This window comes from Bubalus kerabau, chromosome 1 (assembly GCF_029407905.1).
Source record: "Bubalus kerabau isolate K-KA32 ecotype Philippines breed swamp buffalo chromosome 1, PCC_UOA_SB_1v2, whole genome shotgun sequence".
NCBI lineage: Eukaryota > Metazoa > Chordata > Mammalia > Artiodactyla > Bovidae > Bubalus > Bubalus kerabau.
Window position 1 is genome coordinate 158162580 of NC_073624.1, and position 23678 is coordinate 158186257.

The 23678-nt window shown below is 53.6% G+C and overlaps 1 protein-coding gene across 2 annotated transcripts in view; it reads right to left on the bottom strand.

The window, feature by feature from the left end:
- Window positions 1-1383: 1383 nt before the first annotated feature.
- ZCCHC24 (zinc finger CCHC-type containing 24) overlaps window positions 1384-23678 on the bottom strand; it is a 65349-nt gene continuing 43054 nt past the window's right edge. Inside the window, exons 3-4 of one of the 2 annotated variants that reach the window (XM_055537428.1) lie at window positions 13150-13314; window positions 1384-5122 (exon numbers count right to left, since the gene is read on the bottom strand). In XM_055537428.1, coding sequence (XP_055393403.1) covers window positions 5009-5122; window positions 13150-13314 — 279 coding nt within the window. In that variant the 3' untranslated portion in view covers window positions 1384-5008. Of the gene's footprint in view, window positions 5123-13149; window positions 13315-13382; window positions 13634-23678 lie in introns of those variants that run through there. The other variant, XM_055537435.1, reaches the window with a different exon arrangement.

Here is a 23678-nt window from a genome sequence, read left to right on the forward strand (position 1 = left end):
ATAGATATTTCGTTTGGCTATTTAATAAACTAGTTGCCAAAATTTAAAAATTTGAAAATTCCACGTAACAACCTGGACTTCTAGTCTCCCCTACGACCCACTTCCCACCACACCCCAGGTGGTGTATTCTTGGCAGCAAGTGCATGGAGCTGAGGATGGGGTGGCCAGCGGGGAGGTGGAGCCCCTTGCCCACGGTCTCATTCCCATCCCCATCAGCCCCATGGGACCATAAGGCCCATTTCCAAGCCTGGTGCTTCTCAAGCATGCATGTGGGACTGATCAGGGACTCTAAGAACCTCAGGGAACCCAAGTCGGTGTCTCAGCATCTCTGGGGTGGGACCAATCCTCCCGTAGGTGATTCTGGTGAGCAGTCGGGTTGAGAACCACAAGCGCGCTGACCGTGAGTGGAGGGGCTCCGTATACAGGTGGTTCCTTAAGGCTCACTTGGCTGTGGCTCCAGGCTCTGTGAGCCATGGCCCTCGGTGAGAGCCCCATGTCGAGAAAGCCCAGCCTGGTCCTTGCTCAGAAGGGCCCTCTGTTTCCTCTCCCAGGGACTTTCCAGGAGGTCCTGGACACTTGAGTCTGCTCACTGTGGGATACTCAGCATCTGAGGCCCAAATCCCGGGCTTGGAGAGAAGGCCAAATGGGAGCTGCTGCGGAGGCCTGGGGCTGCCGTCTCTGAGGAAGATTCACTCCTATATATGGTCACCGGGAGCCCCATTGCAGAGCGAGCCGTGACCTAATGTCCCGACAATCTCGCCCAGTCTGGGGCCCTGCCTGGGAAGGGCCCTCGCCCCGGAGAATGTCTGCCTGGGGACAGAGGGGCTGGGAGGAGGCGAATGCTCGGGGTAGAGACAAGGTGAGACAAGACATCCCAGACACTCAGAGACCAGAGGGGCGGCCCCAAGGCCCCCACCCCTCGTGGCCTCCTGCGTCTGTGAAAATGTCCAGGTCCCCACTGATGCTCTGTGTAGACAAGGAAACCCAGGAGCCTCTCTTGCTTTTAAAAGTTCTTTTAATAGAGCATGAAAAGGCTATATCTCTATAGGCAGGCCGTATACAGATTCTCCAAGAATAAGGCACACGACGGAATGCCATCCCAAGGGCGTCCCTCAGGAGAGGTTGGGAGGCTTCTCCACGCACCCTCCGAGCTGGCCCACGGGTTCTGTTTGTCTTTTTAGCTGGACACACACATATTAACAGATACAGATACCGACAGGGTCACCACACAGGAGTGGAGGAGGTTGAACGGTGAAGTTGACAACAGAGAGCGGTGAGCTCCCGAAAGACCGGACGCCTCCCAAACGTCAGGGTTAGTTGTCGCTCTGGGCTATGATGTAGTGATGCTGGATTTAAAATTTGTTCCAAGTAGATTCAAGTCCGTTAGATGCTGGAGGGCAGGTCTCAGGGCTCTGGGAGACAAATCCAAGTTCAAAGAGCATAGGGCCCTGAGGCATGGCTCAGATGGCAAAGCTCCAAAGAGGGAGGTTGGAGAAATCCCCCTCCTGCTTCCTCTTCCCTCCCTGGGCCCTGCTGACTGGGAGCCCTGGACCAGGCCAAGGAGGCCATCTTTGGAGCTGGCCGACTTATGGAGGGGCTACGTACATGTTGCCTCCTCCTAACCTGGCTCACTTCCACCCCCCACAAGATTAATAACCATGATAACTAGATAATAATAAGAAGGTGCAAGAGAATGGATTCTAATGCTGTGCTATCCTCAGCTGAAGAGGCTCAAAGGGTTCACCATTCCCTTTTTCACTAAGTATCTAATAACAGCTTCCCTTACAAAAAGTAATGCTTTCCCAAATACACATATGTATAAATACAGGACAGGAACACATGAATAAGTCTAAGCACTTGAATAATATGCTGGCTACCTAATACTGATATTTTCATCCAAGGAAAACAACAGAGAATAACAATAATATGGCTTAAAGAATTGCAAAGATTTTTTTTTCCTCATCAGAATTATGTACCAACTTCATATAATATTCTATGTAGACAATATTTCCTTCTTAATGTAATTCAGTTGCAGACTTTTTACAGACCAAAGCATAGTAAAAAAAAAAAAAAAAAAAAAAAACCAAACCAAAAAAAAACAAAAACAAAAACAAAACAGGAAAAAGAGAAAAGTTCTCACCATAAATATTTTCTTGCAGCTCGACCAGAAGGTTTGCAAAATATACTTCCAGAAATCTTCCTTTGATATTCTATTGCCCTCCTGAAAGCTCTGAAGTTTTGAAAATGCCTCTCTTTTTGTTTAACCTCAAAAATCAAGCAATCGTATTTTTCTTTTTCTTTTTTTTTTCTTAAAAAAAGCCCTCAAATATATACAGACAAAAATCACTGTGAAGTTTTCGGGAGAAGGTAACAAATTCAGTGTTGTGAGAAAAATTGGAAACCATGCAGAAATTTTAACATCCATGAATTTTCGTTTCAAAATACACACATAGTATTTTTTTCTTAAAAAAAAAAACACAAAAGGAATTCTGTGTCAAGTATAACTCAAAATAAATACAAATTCACAAGTAGAACTATCGAATACTTCATATGGGGTAAACACCGTTCTCTCCCAACTGGATCTCTAGACCTACTAACTGCAAGCGATTGTCCCTTTTGAATGTACTACAACCACACACTTTCTTGTCTCCTAGGCACCCAGGCCCTCTGAGCACTTAATTCTCACAGCACCAGCCTGGACAGCAGTGGTTCTCGCTGAGCCCAGAGAGCTCCCCAATCAGCCCAACAGTACCGGAGGCCTGGTGCACAAGGGCAGCCTCGGGCAAGGCCCAGCCCCGCTGGCCGGCTCTGTACAGATGGTGGGGTGCGGTGGCTGCCAGCTGGACAAGCCCACTGGAAAGGTCAGTTTGGGGTGATATCCCTTCCCCTCTTGACCTGTGGAACGCCCTGGCCTCGTGGGGTCTGGAGCCTGGGTTCTTTCTAGGATGTGGGCTTCCCCCACAGCTGCAGCCCAGGCACTCTGAGACCAAGGTCCCCCCATGGGGCTAGGTCCCTGGAAGTGTTGAGCCTGGTCCACACAGCAGAGACCAGCGCAACGTCCACCACAACAAATGTTGTCATTAGCAGGGCACTGGTATGGCTGACAGTAACAGCTTCCCTCCGGGAAGGAGAGCCCTGGGCCAGGGTGACTCTGGCTCACCAACACGGTGGAGCAGGCAGGGAGCAGCCGGGAGGGCCTCTTCAGTGGTGGGCGGTGAGCGTGCTCTCAGCCAGGAACACACACTCTGTCCCTGTGGCCGGAAGGAGGCGGCTATGGGGCTCAGGCTGGAGCAAATACTCTCTTCTTAAGTGCTCAGAGGACATGGCCTCCCCCACAAACCTGCCCTGCAGCCCTCCGGCTGCACACACACTCACTCCATCTCTTTGTCTCACTCCCTGGACCCCTGATAAACACTTCGCTGTAACTCCTCAGTTGTACAAAGCATTTTCATTTGAAAACAAAAGGCGACCGGACACAGGTTGGGTGTCCTTGAGCCGTGGTAAACACTGAATTTCAGGCCCATTTCATGGTCTGATTTTTTTTTCCCCCCACAGAGGCATAATGTTGGGGCAAAAATCAAGTGACTCAGCTCTGACAAGCCAGCTCCCCTCCCCCCACCCCGGGAGAAAGGAAGGGTGACATAACAATAAAAATAGGGCTTCTCACTGGGGAGAGAACAAAGAGGAAGGTGATCCCTCCCGCTTGCTGGGACAGCATGGCCCTGGCCAGTGTGAGCGCCAAGAAGCCTCCCTGTCCCCTGGGGAGGTAGGAATCATCAACCCAGCTTTGCAAATGAGAGGTTCTGTAGCTTGTACTGGGGTTGCCTATGTAAGGGGGCACTTCTTCATGTTTGCAGGGTAGGGGACAACAGGAAGAGCTGGGGTTTCACTTATTAAGTGACTGACTGACTCCCGTGGCATACAGGATAGTGGGTATACAGGACCTGGAAACCCTCTCCAAATAAAGCTCTCTGCTCCAGGAGACGGTGTATAGCCAGGACGAACCCCAGGACATCAGAACACCTCTCTGCTGTCATTCTCTCATGGGACGAGTGGGGAAATGGAGAGATGAGAATCCTTCCCAAGACTCCATAGGGCATCACTGGCGGGGCTAGCATTAGAACCTGGGGCTTGGATCTTCCAGGCCTGTGTACTTCCTGCCAGAGTGGCTCCATTGCTGGGTTCTACAGCCTCCATCCGAGGGTGGCCCCCCAGCAAGGGTGGGAGGGGAAGACGGAGGGAAGGTAACGGGACCAACAAAATCTAAGCAATAGGGGAAGTATGTGGCGGGGGTCAGGGGGTGGGGCGGTGGAGGCGCGGCCTGACATGCACCAGGTCACACCTTGAAACACTCTCCAACATTCAGTGCCTCCCCGTCCCTGACCCCTGGGTTTGTGGGGGGTGGGGTGCAGCACCCAGGTGCCAAGCCAGTGACGTTAGAGGTGGTCCGATTTGGGGCTCAAAGTGGCAGGAGGCAGAAGTGCCCACTCCCCAGCAGCTGCTAGGACAGGTGTCAGCTCACCATGAGTGCTGACTTGGAAAACTGGGGCTTTGCAAGAGTGGCTTTTCACACAGGCCCAACTGGAAGGTTCTGGGTGGGAGAAGGCGGCCTGGCTGGTCTTGGGGAGACAGTCCCCTGCAGGCTCTAGGATTCACAGTAAATTTAGTGCACTTGTGGCCAATACAAGGCTGCTCACCCCAAAGGGAGTCTCAGAGAAGAGCCTGTGGGGGACACTAAGGACTCTGTGGGTCCTGTGTGCTGACCTCTGCTCGCCCCGACCCCTTCACACAGACCCACATCCACTGTAGGGAGTCTCAGAGACTCAGCCTTCTGGGGGCACATAGCGACATCAGTAACACTGTCAACATACATGAGCCAAGAACCTAAGAGCCCACCCCCCTAGACCTGTCAGCCTGCGAGGACACCCCCGCACACACACGGGGGACACACGGGGGTGGCGTCTTCTCTGGCGGGCGGGAGGGTGGCGCGGCAAGGCCGGCGGCCAGGTCATTGCACACGCCGGCAGTAGTAGCCCAGCACCTTGCACTTCTCGCACAGATGCTGGGGGTGCTCCTTGCTCTGGTCGGACACATCCAGGCCATCAGGTTTCTCCAGGGGTCTCTGCAGAGAGGAAGGAGGAAGCGAGCCCAAGGGTGGGGAGGAGGAGGGTGGAGAGAAAGAAACACCCAAGTAGGGGGAGTGAGACAGATGTGGAGAGAGGACAGGCAGACAGGAGGAAGGTGACAGAGACACAGGGAGGGCGCACAGAGAGAGCACATCAACCTGTAATCAGAGTTTGCTTCCCAAAGCGCCCAGGACCCTTCCTGCCTCTCACCTGCCGCAGGTAACACACGTGTCCTGCGAACTGAAGGGCACAGGCCGAGGCCTTGAGCTGGGAGCAGGGCTGTGGGAGGGCGTCTTGTACCCAGAGCCCCAGGTCTAGACCGCCTTTGCCCACCACCTCCCAACCCCCAGCCCCAGCCAGCACTCTCTGAGCCGCCGCCACCTGAAGCTCACAAGTGGTGCACAGATTTGATCCCGCTGAAGAAAGGAGGCCCAGCTCAAGGGAGGCCCGAGCTACATCCCCTGCTTCCCGGCACACACTGCTCCTTCCCAGGCCGCTTGTCATCCCCACACCTGGTCCTGTGGCCTCAAGACTCAAGGGGAGTTGAGGGCATTCTCTGGTGGTCCAGGGCTTAGGATTTGGCGCTTTCCCTATGGGGGGCCAGGGTCAATGTCTGGTTGGGGAATTAAGATCCTGCAAGCCATGTGGTGCAGCAAAAAAAAAAAAAAAAAAAAAGACTCAAGAGTTCAGCCATGAAAAGGAACAGGTCTGAGTCAGCTGAAGTGAGGTGAATGAACCCAGAGCCTGTTATACAGAGTGAAGTAAGTCAGAAAGAGAAAAACAAGTATCACATATTAACACATATATATGGAATCTAGAAAAATGCACCTATTTGCAGGGCAGGAATAGAGATGCAGATACAGAGAATGGACTTGTGAACACAGCAGGGTAGGGTGAACTGAGAGGAACGCTAACATATATACACTGCATTGTGTACAACAGTCAGCTAGTGGGAAGCTTCTGCACAGCACAGGGAGCTCAGCTTGGTGCTCTGTGATCAGCTAGAGGAGCAGGCAGCAGGCCGTGGGAGGGAAGCTCAAGAGGGAGTGGATCTGTGTACATACATAGCTGATTCATGCTGCTGCACAGGAGAAACCAACACAACATTGCAAAGCAACTGCCCTCCAATTTAAAGTAAATTTAAACATAGAGTTTAACCTGGATGGGGTCATGGCATTTCAGGCTTCGGGTAAGCAAGTCCTTAGCTCTATGAGGTCAGTAGGCAGTGTTCTGATTCATTCTGCACTCCTGGGCCTGGTACAGTGCCTGCCCTATTTATGGAAGACTGAGGTCCAGAGAGAGGAGGTGACTTGTCAGACCTCTGATGCTGCTCACTCACAGTGTGACCTCACAGAACCTCAGTTTCCACATCTGTTAAGTGGGCCATTTTTGCAGCTTGTTTACAGGGAGGAGTCAGGTGTCTAGATGTTTGTAAACTGAGGGGTGTTCAGCACGTAAAAGCACATTTCTGTTACACGGGGGGCTTCCCCGCTCCCTCTGGTATTCTCAAAAGCTAGCTTGTTTCTCTGGAAAACATATGGAGGCTATTAAGCAGACGTTTTCTTGGCTGGCAGCTGTAGCCCCAGCCCAGAACCCCTACCTGTAGCAAGGTCCCCTGTACAGGACTCGGAGGGGACTCAAAGGAAGCTGGTCAGGGCCAGATGGCAGCCACATGCCAAGGAGAGGGGCAGGAACTGCAGGCAGGTGTGGGCCCAGGGGAGCCTTGGTGCCCGTGACCAGGACCCAGGATGGTCCTGGAGGGAAGCTGAGTGTGAGCGCTGCCCCTGGGCAGGCTGCAGACTGCTCAAAAGGAGCACACCAGCTCGTCTGACTAATTATGCAGTGCCTGGCCTGCAGCTGACACTCAGAGCAGGTGGGGAGCGGACGCATCCGAGGGCTCTGGGAGGTGATGGCCTGTGGGTGGGCAGGGTCCTGATGTAGGGTCATAAAAAGTCATTTCCGTGCTTCTAGGCCTACAGCCACATCGGGAAGACATAGAAACAGGGCAGGAGCCTTGCCCTCACCCAAGAAACTTTCAGATGACCAGCTTTCCTGCCCAGGGGAGAGGAGAAAAAGTCTGTCTTCATGTCAGGCTTGGGCTCACACTACCTATGAGCTGTGTGACCTCTCAAAAGTCACTTAACCTCTCTGGGCCTCAATTTTTTCCATTTCTGTTGTTGTTTAATCTCTACATCATGTCTGATTCTTTTGCGACCCATGGACTGTAGTCTGCCAGGCTCCTCTGTCCACGGGATTTCCCAGGCAAGAATACTGGAGTGGGTCTCCATTTCCTTCTCCAGGAGATCTTCCTGACCCAGGGACTGAACCCACATCTCCTACATTGGCAGGTGGGTTCTTTATCACTGAGCCACCAGGAAGTCCCCTTTCTCATCTATACAATAGGCTAATAAAGGTACCTGACTTCCCTGGTGGCTCAGATGGTAAAGCGTCTGTCTACAATGCGGGAGACCTGGGTTCAATCCCTGGGTTGGGAAGATCCCCTGGAGAAGAAAATGGCAATCCACTCCAGTACTACTGCCTGGAAAATCCCATGGACAGAGGAGCCTGGTAGGCTACAGTCCATGGGGTCCCAAAGAGTTGGACACGACTGAGCGACTTCACTTTCACTTTCACTTTCAATAAGGGTACCTACTTGATAGGGTTGTTGTGAAGAGTAGATAAGTTAATATATGCAAGGTTACTAGAACAGTGCCTAGTATATAAAGAGCAAACTGTCTATTAGTATTAATATCATGCATCATTGCTATTGTTATGTAGAAGGGGGCAGGCTGAGAACAGGAGAACCAGCTGAACCCCTGGGGAAACGCACTTGCAACATCCTGGCCATTCCAGCCCCTCGGCTGTGACCTGTCAGCGCTCCTTCCCCCCATGGGTCCTGGCTCAGCCCTGCCCAGGCGCTGGGTGGAGGAGGTGGGGAAGCTGTCAAGGCAACTCCCCTCTGCAGAGGGAAAACAGTCAGCAGCTGGGACTGATCACCCCAGGGCCACCCCCACCCCCCGCAGGGAGGCAAAGCCCATTCTTGTTTTCTTCTCCTGGAGGGCAGGGCCGGCAGGGGGAAGCCACAGCTGGAGTCTGACGGGAAACAGATGTAGTGGGGAGCAGGGAGAGGGGAAGTGGAGAGTTCTCAAGAGATGGATACCGACAGGTCAGAGCTCAGGGGAGTAGGAGAAATAAAGCAGCCCCTTTCCACCACGGGGGCCGGGGGGAGTCTGGGGGGACAGATGCTCCAAGCCCCTCTTCTCAGTTCTTCAAAGGCTCCTGACTGCTGGGGGGCCTGGCAGGGCCATCACCCACTCTGTCCTGCCCCCAGCTTGCCACTTCCCTAAGGAAGAAGAGCCCTGTGACAGGAAACTGGGGAGTAAAGCAAGGGCAGACCTGGGTCCCAGGTCCCCTTGACTGGCTGAGTGACCTCACTCAAGTCCCTTCTTCTCTCTGGGTCTCAGTCTGCCTGTTGCACACAGTAGGTGCTCAACAAACAAACACAGAATGACTGGGAGAGGGAAGAGCAGAGCCACACATGCTCCGAAGATTCTCCTGCATTTGGTCCGGAGACTCTGGTCCGGAGGTGGTGATCAGGGAGGCGGTGCTTGCACTGAGCTTTCAGGTTGGAGACGGTGAAACAGATGAGGCTGCTGCCAGTCTGGGGACGGCGGGTACAGCCCTGGCCTCTTGGAAGGGGTGCCAAGGCAATACAGGGGCGGGGTCAAGGAGGCTGGAGCCACTGCAGGGAGTTGGGCCCCGGTGGACTTGGGTGCATGGACCGGGCCCCTCTGCTTAGGTCACGGGCTGTGAGAGTCATTGGGACTGAGCGTCCCAGACCGCCAGCACAGACTCCAGCACCATACATCTGAGTTCTGGCAGGAACTGGCCTGTCCCCAACTCCTGCCCCAGCCAGCTGGCCTGACCCGCGCTTGTGCTCCCCCACCCTCCCCTCCACGGGTCCCCTGCAGGTGTTCTCGGCTAGCCCCACCCTTCATGAGTTTCAGCTTCTCTACTGAGCTTGGGTGAGCCGCTTATGCCCTTTGCCTCAGTTTCCTCCCCTGTAAAATGGGGATACAATAGAGCTGACCTCCTGGGATGGCTGAGAGGATAAAGGGATAAAACACGCAGAGGAGTGCCTGCCCACTGCACACTGCTGTCAGGATCTTCCCGAGTCTCCAGCGGCTGAGGCTGATCTGCAGCCTGGCCTCCTCCCTCCTGCGCTGGGAGCCCAGGGGTGTGCTCCAGCCCACCCAGTTCAAGGAGGGCGGTGCTAGGCCCGCCTGGCCTCAGGACCGGGCTCCAAAGACAGGTGCAAATTCAATTCCAAGGCCCCACGTCTATGTGGGGGCCTTGGAAAGGCCACATGACTTCTCAAGATTGCACGCTCACTCCCAGTGAAGCAGGATGAACAGGACACCTGGTCTGTGGGCAGAGCACACAGGAAGGGTGTACAAGGGTTCAGCAGATGGCACCCAGAGCGCGGCCACACCTGTGAGTCAGGCCAGGAATTCTCTGAACGCCAGTAGGTAACCCTGTCTGATGGACTCCCATCCCTTGGGTTGGAGAGGAAGCTCCTGGAAGGCCTGGCAGCACCCTGACCTTCATCTTCCTTTAGAACCTACACAGACCAGTCAAGCAGTCCCCAATGGAGTGTGTCCAGCGAGGGAAAGAAGGAATCCCTCTGACAGCACTGGCCATGCCCCAGGGCCCTGGGTGCGTGTGCTGGTGCTTGGACATTACAGGAGGTGGTTTTGGACTGGGGTCCCAGACCTGCTTAGGAATTGCCAGGAAGACCTCGGGAGCCTGGATGCTGAGGATTAAGTTTACCCTGCTTGCCTTCAGCCCCATCCTTGATGTGCTCCAATGTGCATGCCACGTGTCCTGTGCCCCCGCTACTGGGTCACCAAGCCTGTGTTGGTGCCCCAGGGCCTCAGGGTCTCCCTCGGTGTCATTAGGCCTGGACCAGGCCCCTGCACTAAGGAGCCCCTCATCCGCTGGGCTGTGTGGCCAGCTCCCTATCTATTTGCCTGGGAGCCACAGGGTGGGTGCTGGGAACCATGGAACCCTGGGGGACAGAGCCTGCACACAGCGACAACGGAGGCCTGCACAAGAGTCATAAAATCACAGAATAGTTCAGCCACGAGAGCGCTCCTGGACAACTCCCAGACCTCCTAGTAGGACAAAGACCAAATTCTGGGTCACAGTCTCTGAGCCAGCCCCTCCCTCCAAACTCCCTCCAAACTCTGCTTCCCTCCTCGGCTCCTCCAGGCTCCTCTCCACTTTGCACGTGCTCTTCCCACTCCCACGCCAGTCTAGTCCCCTTGGTCTGCCGACCCTCCATGGCCCCTTCAGAGCTCAGCCTGACACTACTGCCTCAGAGGAGCCTCCCCCACCCTTTGGCTTCCCTTTCCCTGTGCCCTCCTCCACCCTCTGCTCCTGCCATCCTCAGGGAAGACTCGCCCTACCCCCAGCTCCTCAGTATCCGACTCCCTCACCAACCCTAACCTTCTCTCCCACCACCCCTTGGCCACACCCTGGACCTGGTCTTCAGAAACCCGCTCTCATGGCAGCTCTCAGCTCCTCCCCTGAACCCAGACCTGGGCCACCTCTCCATCAGGGCTCCTCTGGCTTCCTTTCCTGACCAACTAGCTGATGCCTCCGGACCAGGCATTTCCAACAGCACACTTTTCCAAATATGCCCCAAACTCGGCCCTCTTCCCTCTGAAACACTCTCCTGGCACACCTCGGCCCTGAGCCCGTGCGGTGTCTGGCTTGCACCTGCGTGCAGCGAACACTGCTGGGCACAGCGCAGAACTGAGCTGACGGCTTTGGTGACAGGTATAGTCTCAAAGCTCCCCTGGGCTTGGATGCTGCTGCCCAGTCTGGTCATGTTCCCCTGGTAGACCCGCTTCCGCCCTCATCCTTCAGCAAGCCCACCATACCCCTTCTCACCCTGGCTTTTGGCTGAAAACTTGGCGTCCCACTTCACTGAGAAGACAGAAGCCTTGGAAGTGAAGCCCCCTTCTCTGCTCCATGTCCCTCCCCAGGCATCCCCCCCTCTCCCTCCTGGGCTGACCATATGGCAGCCTCTTGTCCCGGTATCACCAGCCTTTTACTTTCTTCTGGGCCACCCTCATTTACCCGTAACATGCTGCAGGCTCTCACCATATAACATCGATCTCAATGGCCTGTCTCTACTCCAGCTATGGTCCCATTTCTCTGCTTCTCTCCACAATCAATGCCCTTTGAAAAAGTGGACAGTGAAGGTATTTCCTCTGCAGCCTGGCCCAGGGAACCTATGCCACCAGGGCCACCATCCTGGCCAACAGATTCCCTTGTGAATTAATATCTTCACTCTGCTTATGCCTGACTTGCAGGGTGTTGGCTTTAGTGGTTCTTAGACCTGGGTTGCAGCTCAAAAAAATCCTCCAGGTAAAAGTGATTCCACACCAAAAGCTTCGGGACCATCTCCTTGCTACCAAACCTCAAGGGTCCTTCTCCGTGGTCATGACAGCTGACAGCTCAGCAGCAGCCATCGCCTGAGGCCGGGAACGATGCTCCCTCCCGCCTCGGGGACTCCGTGCTTTGTGGCCTTCCTCACTGGATGCTCCTCCTTCATCTGACTTCCGAATGCTGGGACTCCACAGCACATGGTCTGGGGAATCCCTTCTCTACTTTGTCCACATTCTCCAGGGAATCTTATCATTCCCTAAATGCCTTTAGGCCAGTGGTACCCAATTATCAGTAACCACCTTGAATTCTTACATGAACTTCAGAAAAACAAACCCAACTGCTTTCTTGACATCTTGACCTGGATTTTCAGGAACATCTCAAATGTAACATGTAACAGAGGTCTCTTGCCTTTATCTAGAACACCTATGTCCCACCCCAAACTGCCCCCAGCCCAGACTGCCCACCGTGGTCATGACCACCTCCACCCACTCGGGAGCTCAAGCCAGAGTGTGACTGTTTTCCTGGATTCCTGGCCTCCCCTCACCGTCCACTTCCAGTCCCATGGCGCTCTGTGTCAGACCCAGGTGCTGACCCACAGACTTCCTATGGCTTGCCTGGCACTATTGCCATGGCCTTCCTACTGGTCTCCTCACGCCTCCCAGACCTTCTAGACCAATCTCTACACACAACCAGAGTAATCACCTGTAAATGAAGCTGTTTCTTGGTGTTACCCTGTTGGGCCCCCCAAATTCCTCTGGAACTGTCCCATTTAGCTCTCCTATTCCTCCCACCCAACCCTCCTGATCCTTCACTGAGCTCTGAGCCCTGAGTAGCCCAAGTCCAACAGCCTCAGGGCATTTGCACGTGCTCTACCCGCTTCCCGGGATGGCCATCCACCCTCTCGTGACAGGTGTAGCTTCTCTCCCTCCTTCAGGTGCCAGAGTAAATGCCGCCTGCTCTCTGCAGCTGCAGAGTGGGGCCTCCCTGGGGCGGCCCACCTTGCCCCTCCCGGGAGGGCAGCGGGCCCTTGGCCACCAGCCCTGTTGCGCAGTCCCAGGCACCCAGCAGCTGCCTTGTGTGCAGGCGCCCCTGGGCCAATGAACCAGTGAAGGGCGCTTTTCTACGGCATTCCGCTGCCCTCTTATCGCTCTTTGTGTCACAGTCGCACCCCCAGTTCATTACTTTCAAAATTCACTTGGGTCTGTGGTCTCAGGGTCTTGGTACAGTTGCCCCTTTATCACTCCTTCCCTGCCTGGGAAAACAGGCCCTCTCTCTCTCCAACCACCCCCAGCTCCCATTTCCAATGAGACAAGGAAAGGAAAGGGCTCACTTGGATAGATGTGGTCTCATCACCATCGTATGAAGGAGCAAACTGAAGCTCAGTAAGGGAAAAGGTAATCCTCTTCTATCTGTTCTAGATAAAGACCCTGGAATACACCCCGCCTGCTCCCCTGTGCCTCCTCCCACTCGGAAGGCTCCTCTGCTCCCACCTGCTCCCCTGTTCCTTCTCCCACTCCGTCCCCCGCCTGCCCCCTGCCCCCGCCTGCTCCCTGCCCCCGCCCCTCACCTGCTTGTGCGGGTACACGTTAATGTGGCACTTGATGCACTCCTGCCCCATGTTGGCCCAGGAGTTGCCGCTCATCCATTTTCTCTTGCACTTGGGACACTTGTACTCGCCGAAGCAGCGCTTTTTGCCCTGGTACGGGGTCAGACCCTCGCCTTTGGGGCGTGCCTAGAGGACAGGAAGCAAACACAAGGGATTGGGGTCCACCCGGCCAAAATAATGCCCCACCGGGCTCCCACGGTCTGTCCCTTCAGCCTTCATGCCCTGCGTCCCCAGGTGCGGACACGGGGACACCTTTTGTCCCAGGTCTGGAGGACACCAGTCACCCCAGAGCACACGTGGGAATCCCAAGGCGGGGAGACTCACACGGGAATGAAGAACGGAGCTGGTGGTGGGTTTTTAGAGTGAAGAAAGCAAGTACTTCCTGGTGGCGAGGAATTACTCCTTTAACACCGCAGTCATGAAGGGGCAGCTGGCAGTCACATACCTACCGACACATGACCCAGAGTGGTGTGGTTTAAATGGTCACTGAAGGGGCAATGTAGGCAGAACGGCACCTCGAAAGCAGTGAGAGTGTGTCTCTCCTCAGCCCTGCTCCCAGCCACCTGCTCCCTTACTCGGCAGCTGTGTTAATTTCTTTTAGACCACCCCAAAGATGGGCTCTCCATTTTCAAATGCATACAGCATATACATTCCTAAAGGAGACCAATCCTGGGTGTTCATTGGAAGGACTGATGCTGAGACTGAAACTCCAATACTTCTGGCACCTCATGTGAAGAGTTGACTCATTGGAAAAGACCCTGATGCTGGGAGGGATTGGGGGCAGGAGGAGAAGGGGACGACAGAGGATGAGATGGCTGGATGGCATCACCGACTCGATGCACATGAGTCTGGGTGAACTCCAGGAGTTGGTGATGGACCGGGAGGCCTGGCGTGCTGCGATTCATGGGGTCGCAAAGAGTCGGACACCACTGAGCGACTGAACTGAACTGAACTGAACAGCACATACATATGTATGCACATCCTTTCTTTTCCCTCACTCATACAGAGACAGATTATAAACTTGGTTCTGCGTCTTCCCTTTCTCACTTAATAATAATCCTAGACATATATATATATATATAAAGTATTTCCCCCCGATCAATCAGTACAAACCGAGCTACTGTTCTGTGCTGTTAAGAGTAGCATAGTATGCAACTCTGTGCAAGTTTTATGGTGTTTTCTCATCACTACCACAGCTGTCTAGATTGTTTCTACTCTTCTATTACACGCAGCGCTGCAATGAATAACTTTGCATATATAAATGTGTGCGTGTAGATGGTAAAGAATCTGCCTGCAATGCAGGAGACCCAGGTTCAATCCCTGGGTTGGGAAAATCCCCTGGAAAAAGGAATGGCAACCCACTCCAGTATTCCTGCCTGGAGAATTCAATTCCATGGACACACCATGGGGTCACAAAGAGTTGGACACAACTGAGCAACTAACACTTCCGTGTGTGTATATAATTTTGCACATATGAGAGTACGTTTGCCCAATACGTTCCTAAAAGTGAAATTGCTGGGTGCATGGGTGTGTGCACTTTTCATTTTTAAGGATGACAGTTACCATTAGCTTCCTTTCCCCACCCCCAGCTGCAGTTGTATCAACTTAACATTCCAACTCCTCATCAATAGTTTTCATCATTGCTAATCTAGGAGGCAGACTTCTCAGAGTAGCTTTGACTTGTATGATATGTACTATAAACAAGAGAGAATTTTTACATTTAAGAATCATTTGTGTTTCCTTTGTGATTCTTTTTTCCTGCTGGGGTTTGATATTTTTCTTGTTGATTTGCAACTGTACTTTATATATTAAAGAAACTAGCTCTCTCCTACATGTTTTTTTTTTAAAGCATTTTTACTGAGATACTATTTATATAGCTTATATATATATTTATATAATAATACATATATAGCTAATATTTCACCCATTTAATGTGTACAGGTCAATGGGTTTTGCTATATTCGCAGTTATACAACCATCCCTACAGTCTAATTTTAGAACATTCTTTGCTACTCCCCCACAGAAACTCTGCATTCATTAACAGTCATTCAATGTCCAACCCCCACTTCCTCATCCCACCTAGGCCCAGGAAACCACTAATTTAACTTTCTCACTATAGGTTTCCTGTTCTTGGCATCTCAGGTAAGTAGATCATAGAATAATTGCCCTCTTGTGTCTGGCTTCTCTCACTCAGTGTGATGTTCATCCACATTACAGCATGTATCAGGACTTCATTCCTTTTTGGTGCCAAATAATATCCCATTAGGGCTTCTCAGGTGGCTCAGTTGTAAAGAATCTGCCTGCCAAGCACGAGACACAGGTTCGACGCAGGGAGCGCAGGTTCGATCCCTGGCTGGGGACCTGGGATCTCACGCGCCGCGGGGCAGCTAGGCCTGCGTGCCGCAGTGGCCGCAGTGGCCGCGTCCACACACTCTGGAGCCAGCACAGCGCAACTAGAGAGCTTGTGTACGGCAGCTAGACGGAGCCACACGATGCAGCGAGCATCCTGCATGCTGCAGCTGAGACCTGACGCTGCCAGATAAAAGCAAGAGGTATTTTAAAAGAGAAGTACTGTGCTGTGAGACAGTCTGCTTCCATAGTAATGCTCCTTTGGGTATTTGTTTGTTTCCAAAGTAGAGCATAAAGGTCAAGAACACAGACTCTGGATCCAAACCCTGTTTGTGATCCTGGGCAAGTTACTTCACAAGATTAGTGACAGGAACGACCACAAAAGCCTGTTCCGAGGACTAAGTGAGGCAGAACACTTAGAACAATGCCTGGCAAATAAAACAGGAGTATTTGTTAGTATTATTTACTAATGTAGAGCAATAGGGGCATATAAAATAATAACTTCTTCCTCCGGTAATCATGTCTTTTTCGCCCAGGCACCATTACCACCATTTGGTGACAGCCTCCTAGAATTACAGACAGAATCCTAAAAAGGGACATACATGCCGAATGCATAAACCTGAACTCAGAAGGTGGCAGCGCCGCAGGGTCTTCTGGGCCCACTGCTTTATGTCTTTTGGACCCTTATTGGCCTTCCTGGCAGCCGTGATATCCTGGGGAGAAACTCCGCCTGAGCTCCGAGGCAGGGCTGACTCTCAGCACTGATCAGATTCAGGGGAGAGACCAGTTATGCAGGAAGGAGCGCTCCGCGTGCGGTCAAGGCCCAGGGTCCAGTCAGTGTGCAGTAGAGAGGCCACCTTATGACTCTGAAGACGCTCTGAGTTGTGCTGGTCTCAAGATAGGGACAGTGCAGTGAGCCCTCCAACCGCTTCTGGGGGCACCTTTTCTACCTGGTTCCTGGTGCCCACAACTTCCACAGCCTCCCTTCTCCAGTAATGCTGAAATAAGAGACTAGATGAACTCAGTCTTGTGGTCCTTGTTCTTAAAGTGAAAGTTGCTCAGTCGTGTCTGACTCTTTGCGACCTCATGGACTATACAGTCCATGGAATTCTCCAGGCCAGATAACTGGAGTGGGTATCTGTTGCCTTCTCCAGCGGATCTTCCTGACCCAAAGATCGAACCGGGGTCTCCTGCATTGCAGGCGGATTCTTCACCAACTGAGATATCAGGGAAGCCCAGAAGTGAAAGTGAAAGTCACCCAGTTGTGTCCAATTTTTTGCAAACCTGTGGACTGTAGCCTGCTCTGCTCATGGAATTCTCTAGGCAAGAATACTGGAGTGGGTAGCCGTTCCCTCCTCCAGGGGATCTTCCCAACCCAGGGATTGAACCCAGGTCTTCCACATTGCAGGTGGATTCTTTACCATTTGAGCCACCAGGGAAGCCCTTGAAAGGACCTACATTTCACAGGGGAACTGGGATAGGCATGGGGTGCCGCACCAATGGTAGGATTCCAGACTCCTTGGTTGAAGTGGGAAATGAGGTTCTTCACCAGCCAGACCCACCCTGAGATCTGGTTCTGCAGGCCTCTTGGTTCAGAGATTGATGGGACCTGGCACCTGACCTCATACAGCTGGGGCCAAGGGCAGGGGTCAAGGTGTCAGATGTGGGAGTCGAGGTATCCTGGGGCCCTCCGCAGCGCAGAGCGTGAGGATTGGGGCAGGATTGACAATGCAGTGCCCCCAAAGTCTCTGCTTCAGAAATGAACAAGAAGGAAAGCTACACAAATAAAGAAGATACTGCGTGTGCACCAAAGGAAGAAGCAGGAAGATGAGAGAAGAGCAAGGGGTAAGTCGGGAAGTATTGCCACACTGTGTAATCAGAAAACCAGCCATTCCAGAGCCTTCTATCAGGGACTGTGAGTGGCCAGGCAGGTCCCAGGGACAGGGGCTTCTGCCGGACCAACACACCATTCCCACACAACTGTCACCAGGCCAAGCACCAGGAGGGCCAGCTCGGACTCCCCACCATATAGGACGTGGCTCAGATCTCAGATTTCAGGACCAGATGCTAGCAATGACATATTCTGTCTCTACCTGGGACTGTCTGGGGGACCTTCAGCAAATCATACAACCTCTCTCTGCCTTGGTTTCCACAACCAGAAACCTGGGATGATGATAATGGGCCAGCCTTCCCAGGGCTACTGGAGGAATTTGATGCATTCATACTGATAAAGGTCTTAGCTCAGCAGATGGACATTGCAAGTGCTCAGTAACCATTAGTGATTTCAGTAGCATTCACTTCTGAACCTTGTACAGGGAGAGGGAGCAGGTATGTTCCAAGTGATGTGGAGACCAGGGCTGAGACTACTGAGCATAAACTGTAAGAGGGAAGTCCTACAGATGAGAGGAAAGCCTAGGGAGAGGCTGGGCTCACCATCCCCGAGTTGCGGTTGAGCAGGGAGGGGGCAAGCAAAAGATGAACAGCATTAGGTGTCTTCACCTGCTGGAATCATCAGAAAGAGAGCCAAGAAAAGTACAGAAAGGCTGTGAAAGCTCTATGGATGCTGTGGAGAGGACAAAGAGGGAAGAGAATGGGTTTTTACAAAGCACCACCTGTGGGCTAGGCTTTGTGCTCATGGCTCCACGGCCTGTTCAGCTCCCATTTAACTCTTCCCATAATCCTATGGGGCAGGGAATATCATCGACCCTCTTAACAGATGGTGAAACTGGGGCATGTGGAAGGACTGGCCAAAGAGCTTCCAGAGTACAAGGGCAGGAGGTCAGGCTCAGCAGGCTTTCCCACATGCCTACAGTTAACTCGCCCTTTCTGTCTATCATTCCCAAGTGCGTCTGCACCGTGAAGCAGAGGCCTGCGCTCAGGAGGAGAAATCCCCCAGGCCTCCAGCTCAGCCTAGCCCAGTGGCTTTGCTCTCCTGTGGGTCAGAGGGGGAGAGATGACCTGTAGGGCAGGGACAGGGAGGCAGGGGATGGAGAGGAAGGCAGGTCAGCAGGCAGCTCTGGGTGGACAGCAGCCACTTCCCGGAAGGGCTCAAACCCATTGTGGCTGTGCTTACGACGAGGGCAGGGCCAAAGGGAGTAGGAATTTTGGATGGGACAAAGACTTCCCTACCCCCAACACTTCCCCCCGCCGCCTCTCCTCCCAGAAAGGCACGGCCTCTGCTCATAAACGTCAGTATGAGCAGTGACTGCTGACAGCCTCGCAGGGGCCGCCACCCACCCCGGCTGGGAAGGAGGCCAAGACTGACTGGGCTCTCCTGACCTGGGCCCCTGCCACGTTCCCCTCTGGGAGATCACATGCGCCAGGAGCCCAGGCAAAGCTCAGTGGGGCTCAGGAGCCAGCCCTCTTAGCACAGACAGGGCCCGCTAAGGACCAAAGAAGCCAAAGGACTTGCTCAAGGACACACAGCCAATCAGGGACTGAGCTGAGACGACAGATCAGATCCTCTGACCTCCAGACCAAGCTAGAATCAGCATGGAGGGCAGCCTGGGAAGTGAGAGATGGTGGTTGGCATGGAGGTGGGAGGGAGAACTTGTGCCAGGGAGCAGCCAGGGCAAAGCTGGGCAGAGGGTAGGGGGTAGGGAGTCATCCAGGCATGCCAGAAGCTTGGGGAGAGATGCAGATGATGCTGACACTACCTGGGCACTTCCTGGGGGTGGCTCAGTGTTTTCTTTCCAACAGCTCATGAGATTTCCTGTGTGGCTGACCAATAGGTAGTGAGCTCCCTGTCACTAGGGGTATTCAAGCAGTGACTGGGTGAACAACTCTCAGGGACACTGCCAAGGGCACTTTTGCCCTGGTCAGACAGTGGGCCCAGGGCACTCTGAGGACACTTCAGCTCTGTAGTCCTCCCAACTCTTCTTGCTGGTGAAGGCCAACCACGCAGGTGTGGAAAGGGAACACACTCAGACACTGCTGGGGGTGGAGGCCGAAGAGGAACATTTCCTACTGCATTTCCATAGTGCAACTCAGTGGTACAGTTTCAAGCTTGAGAAGATGTCTATTCCTTCCCCCCAGCAAATCTATATCTGGGTGACCATTCTAAGGAAATAAAAGATCAGAGATGCAGACTACAGGGAAGTTCAAAGATGACCATCGCATCACTGTTTATAATAGTGACAAGCTGGGAAAAGCTAATGCCCTGGTTCCCTACATGATGCTACACCCGTTGGACAAATGACAACAAAACCATTAAAACATTTATGAGGATTTCTTAAAAAGGGTTTGGGAAAACATTTTATAAGAAAGCAGGATAAGCAATCAAATATAGTCTGCTCCCAGAGTAAAACTGTAAAAAGAAAAGATGTGTGCAACAAGAGGGCAGGAGGGAAATCAGTCAGAAACGTTCAGAGGTTGCCTCTATGAGACAGGATGCTGCTGCTGCTAAGTCGCTTCAGTCGTGTCGACTCTGTGCGACCCCATAGACGGCAGCCCACCAGGCTTCCCGTCCCTGGGATTCTCCAGGCAAGAACACTGGAGTGGGTTGCCATTTCCTTCTCCAATGCGTGAAAGTGAAGTCGCTCAGTCGTGTCCGACTCTAGCGACCCCATGGACTGCAGCCTACCAGGCTGGCTCTGCTCTAATTACTTGTCTCAAACGAGTAGGTAGGTATTACTTTAATAGAGAAAATGAGGGCCCTGACTTGCAGGCCCCTCCTTCCCACAAGGGGGCGCCCTGCACTTTCCCAAGGTGGTGAACCAGCGATGGCAGCTCGGTCCACACTTGGCCTCTTGGGCCTGGGTGTGGGGCAATGGTCAGCCTCTGGCTGCTGGGTCTGTTGGAACACGTGTGTTCACACAGCTGCCCTGCCCTCAGCCATGGTGTGAGCTTCCCACCCCCTCTACCCCATTTGCTCCCTCAATTCTGAGAACAGCTAGAATCACCCACACCTGTCACGTAACATAAGCGTCTGGCTGGTCACTCTGCCCATCAGTTTCCCTGCCCCTGCTTCCTGAAGTCCCACCAGGAGTGAGTCAGGCTTCAGGGTGAAGCTTGTTTTCCTCTCGGCCTCTTTTGGATTGAGTTTTTTGCAGGGAGATGACATCATCACCTTTGGTCGCTCGAAGGAGAGCATCGCAGGGACCCTGGGTCTGGAGGAGGCAGTGAGCTGGGGTGATGAGGACCTGAGGCTGTGCCCTGCACATGACTACTCCACGCTGGCTTCTGTCCCAGGAGGTACAGCCTCTGTTCTCAGGATCACGGTTTCGGCTATGGGCCCCAGCTGCAAGGTCTCAGCTCAGCCCTGGTCATGCCACCTCTGCCTGCCCCACAGATCATCCTGTGCCCTGGTGAGCTTTGGGACAGACTGACAGCTACACTCACTAGGTGTCTCTTAGGAGCCAGGCGCTCTGTACAATCACCTGTGAGGCAAATATGCTTAGTCCCAGGGTTTGAACGAGAACACAGGCATGAAGAGGTTAAGTAACTCACCCAAAGCTATCCTGCCAGCAGGTGGGGGAGTCTGGACTTGAACCTAGACCGCTGACTCAAGCCCACTCTCTCAATTGCCCTGCACTGTGCCAGGATGGCACAAAGATGAGGAACTCACACAGCCAGGACAGTAAGAGACAGGAAAGGGTTGCTACTGCCATGGGCCCTGGCATGCTGGGTAGCCCCTGGGAGCATCCTTTCTCCTCTCTGGGCCTCAGTTTCTCCATCTCTGCTGCTGCTGCTGCTGTTGCTTCAGTTGTTTCCGACTCTGTGCGACCCCATAGATGGCAGCCCACCAGGCTCCCCCGTCCCTGGGATTCTCCAGGCAAGAACACTGAAGTGGGTTGCCATTTCCTTCTCCAATGCATGAAAGTGAAAAGTGAAAGTGAAGTCGCTCAGTCGTGTCCAACCCTTAGCGACCCCATGGACTGCAGCCTACCAGGCTCCTCCGTCCATGGGATTTTCCAGGCAAGAGTACTGGAGTGGGGTGCCATTGCCTTCTCTGTTCCCCATCTCTAGAATAAGAACTGATGCTTTCAAACTGTGGTGCTGGAGAAGACTCTTGAGAGTCCCTTGGTCAGCCTGGAGATCAAACCAGTCAATCCTAAAGGAAATCAATCCTGAACATTCATTGGAAGGACCAATGCTGAAGTTGAAGCTCCAATACTTTGGCCACCTGATGTGAAGAGCCAACTCATTCGAAAAGACCCTAATGCTGGGAAAGATTGAGGGCAGGAGAAGGGGGTGACAGAGGATGAGATGCTTGGATGGCATCGTCAACTCAATGGACATGAGTTTGAGCAAACTCTGAGAGATAGTGAGGGACAGGGAGGCCTGGTGTACTGCAATCCGCTGGGCAGGCTTTCCTTCTTGAGGCCCATACGCACGCTGGCTCTCTCAGCCAGGGAGCACTAGGCTGGCCGCACAGTGCATCCAGCTGAGAGGAAATGGCTGAGTCGGGAGAGCAGGGGAAGGAATAAGGATCAGATGGGCTCCTTGCTGGCTCCCTGTCCCCTGTCTGCATGCTCTCTGCGGTCAAGTAGCTGAGGTGGTTCTGGCCTAGAGTAGAGAGGGAAAGAGCCCTGGGTTTGAGATGCCCTTTCCATAGATGAAGACACAGAGGCGGAAGGGCCCAGGACTCTTGGTGCAGCCTTGCTGACTCTTCCTGGAAAGCCCAAGAGGGTTCTGGGGACCCTCTCTAAGGGCTGGGGGCCTTCCCTGAAGGAGGAGCACCCCTTCCCTGGAATTTCTTCTCTCGAGCCCCCCTTTCTTAGGCCCATGGGGGCACCCCTGCCCTTGGCACTCTCTCCCCAAGCCTGGACGCATGGGGAGGAAGCAAGGGCTATGATCAGAGGCCTGGGCTCAGCTCTGGCTCTCATAGGCCCAACTTGGAATTTCAGTTTCTTCTTCTGCCAAGTGAAGGGGCTGACGTAGAGGAGCTGGAACGCCAAGATTTCATGAGCACCCACCATGTGCCAGCTGCTTGCCAACTTGTCACTCCACAGCTCTTCCATTGTATGAGAGAGCAAATGGAGGCCCAGAGAGGCCTAGCAACCTGTGCAGGGCCCCACAGCTGTGAAGCCAAGACTTGAACTTGATCTGCTACACCTCCTACCTCATGCATAGCTGCTCCTGAAACGGTTGTGAGAAAACGAGAGAACAAACCTGTTTCTAGGACCACGACCCCACCTCTGAGCACCAACCCTTGGCTACCACTGCAATTATTCATTCATTCAACTAACATTTACTGAGTACCTGCTCTGCACCAGGCTCTGTGGAACATTCCAGGAATATGGAAATAAACAGGACAGACAAGGAATGCTTGCACAGTCTGGGGCCTTCCAAAGGATCGACCCTGTGTGACCCTTTCACCAAGCATGGCCTACACCAGTCACAGACACCCTCGGACATGCACTTCGAGGCTCTGGCTCAAGTCAGACTCACACCTGCAGAAACACTCTCGGACCCGCGTCCTTGGGTAGAGGCTACGCTTCACCCAGTCCTCCCAGATGACAGGCAACAGGGCCAATGCAGGACATGTGAAATGATCTCTAATCGATGCAACAGCCTTATAAAACCAGCACTCTGAACCCTACCGACAGACGAGGAAACTGAGGCTGCAGACAGGGGCAGCGGTGCCCAGAGTCACAGAATTGGGAAGCAGTGGGGCCAGGATCTGAGCTTAAGCCTGTGCAGTGCCAGGACCCACGCTGCTCTTTCCCCTGTTTTCTGTGACTCCGCTTAAGCCACCCTCCCAAGTCCCCCACGCTCATGTGTCCACACACACAGCCCGGGGAGGCTGGCAGGAGGGCTTCCTTGGCCTCTGCAGCCTGGTCGAGGCAGCTGCGGGCTCTGCGGAGGCCCCAGAGGAAGCAGGAGATCAGAGGGACAGGTGGGCTGGGCCCTGCGGCCGGCAGGCTGCCGGGAGGGAGGAAGGACACTTGCAAGAGGCCCCCTGGGTTTCCTCCCGAGCCTCAAGGGCCCCCTTGTCTGAGCACTGGCGTCCTGGCCGCCTCCCCTATGCCCCCTCCCCTTTTCTGGGTTCCTGCCGCAGCCCAGCAGGAGCCCCAAAGGCCCAGCCTCCTCGCCACCCCTCCCACCTCGTTCCCAGCCCAAAGCCACCGCAAAAATGCCATCCTGATTCCACAACACTAGGGTTTGTCAAAGTGCAAGGGAACAATGACGCTTTCACA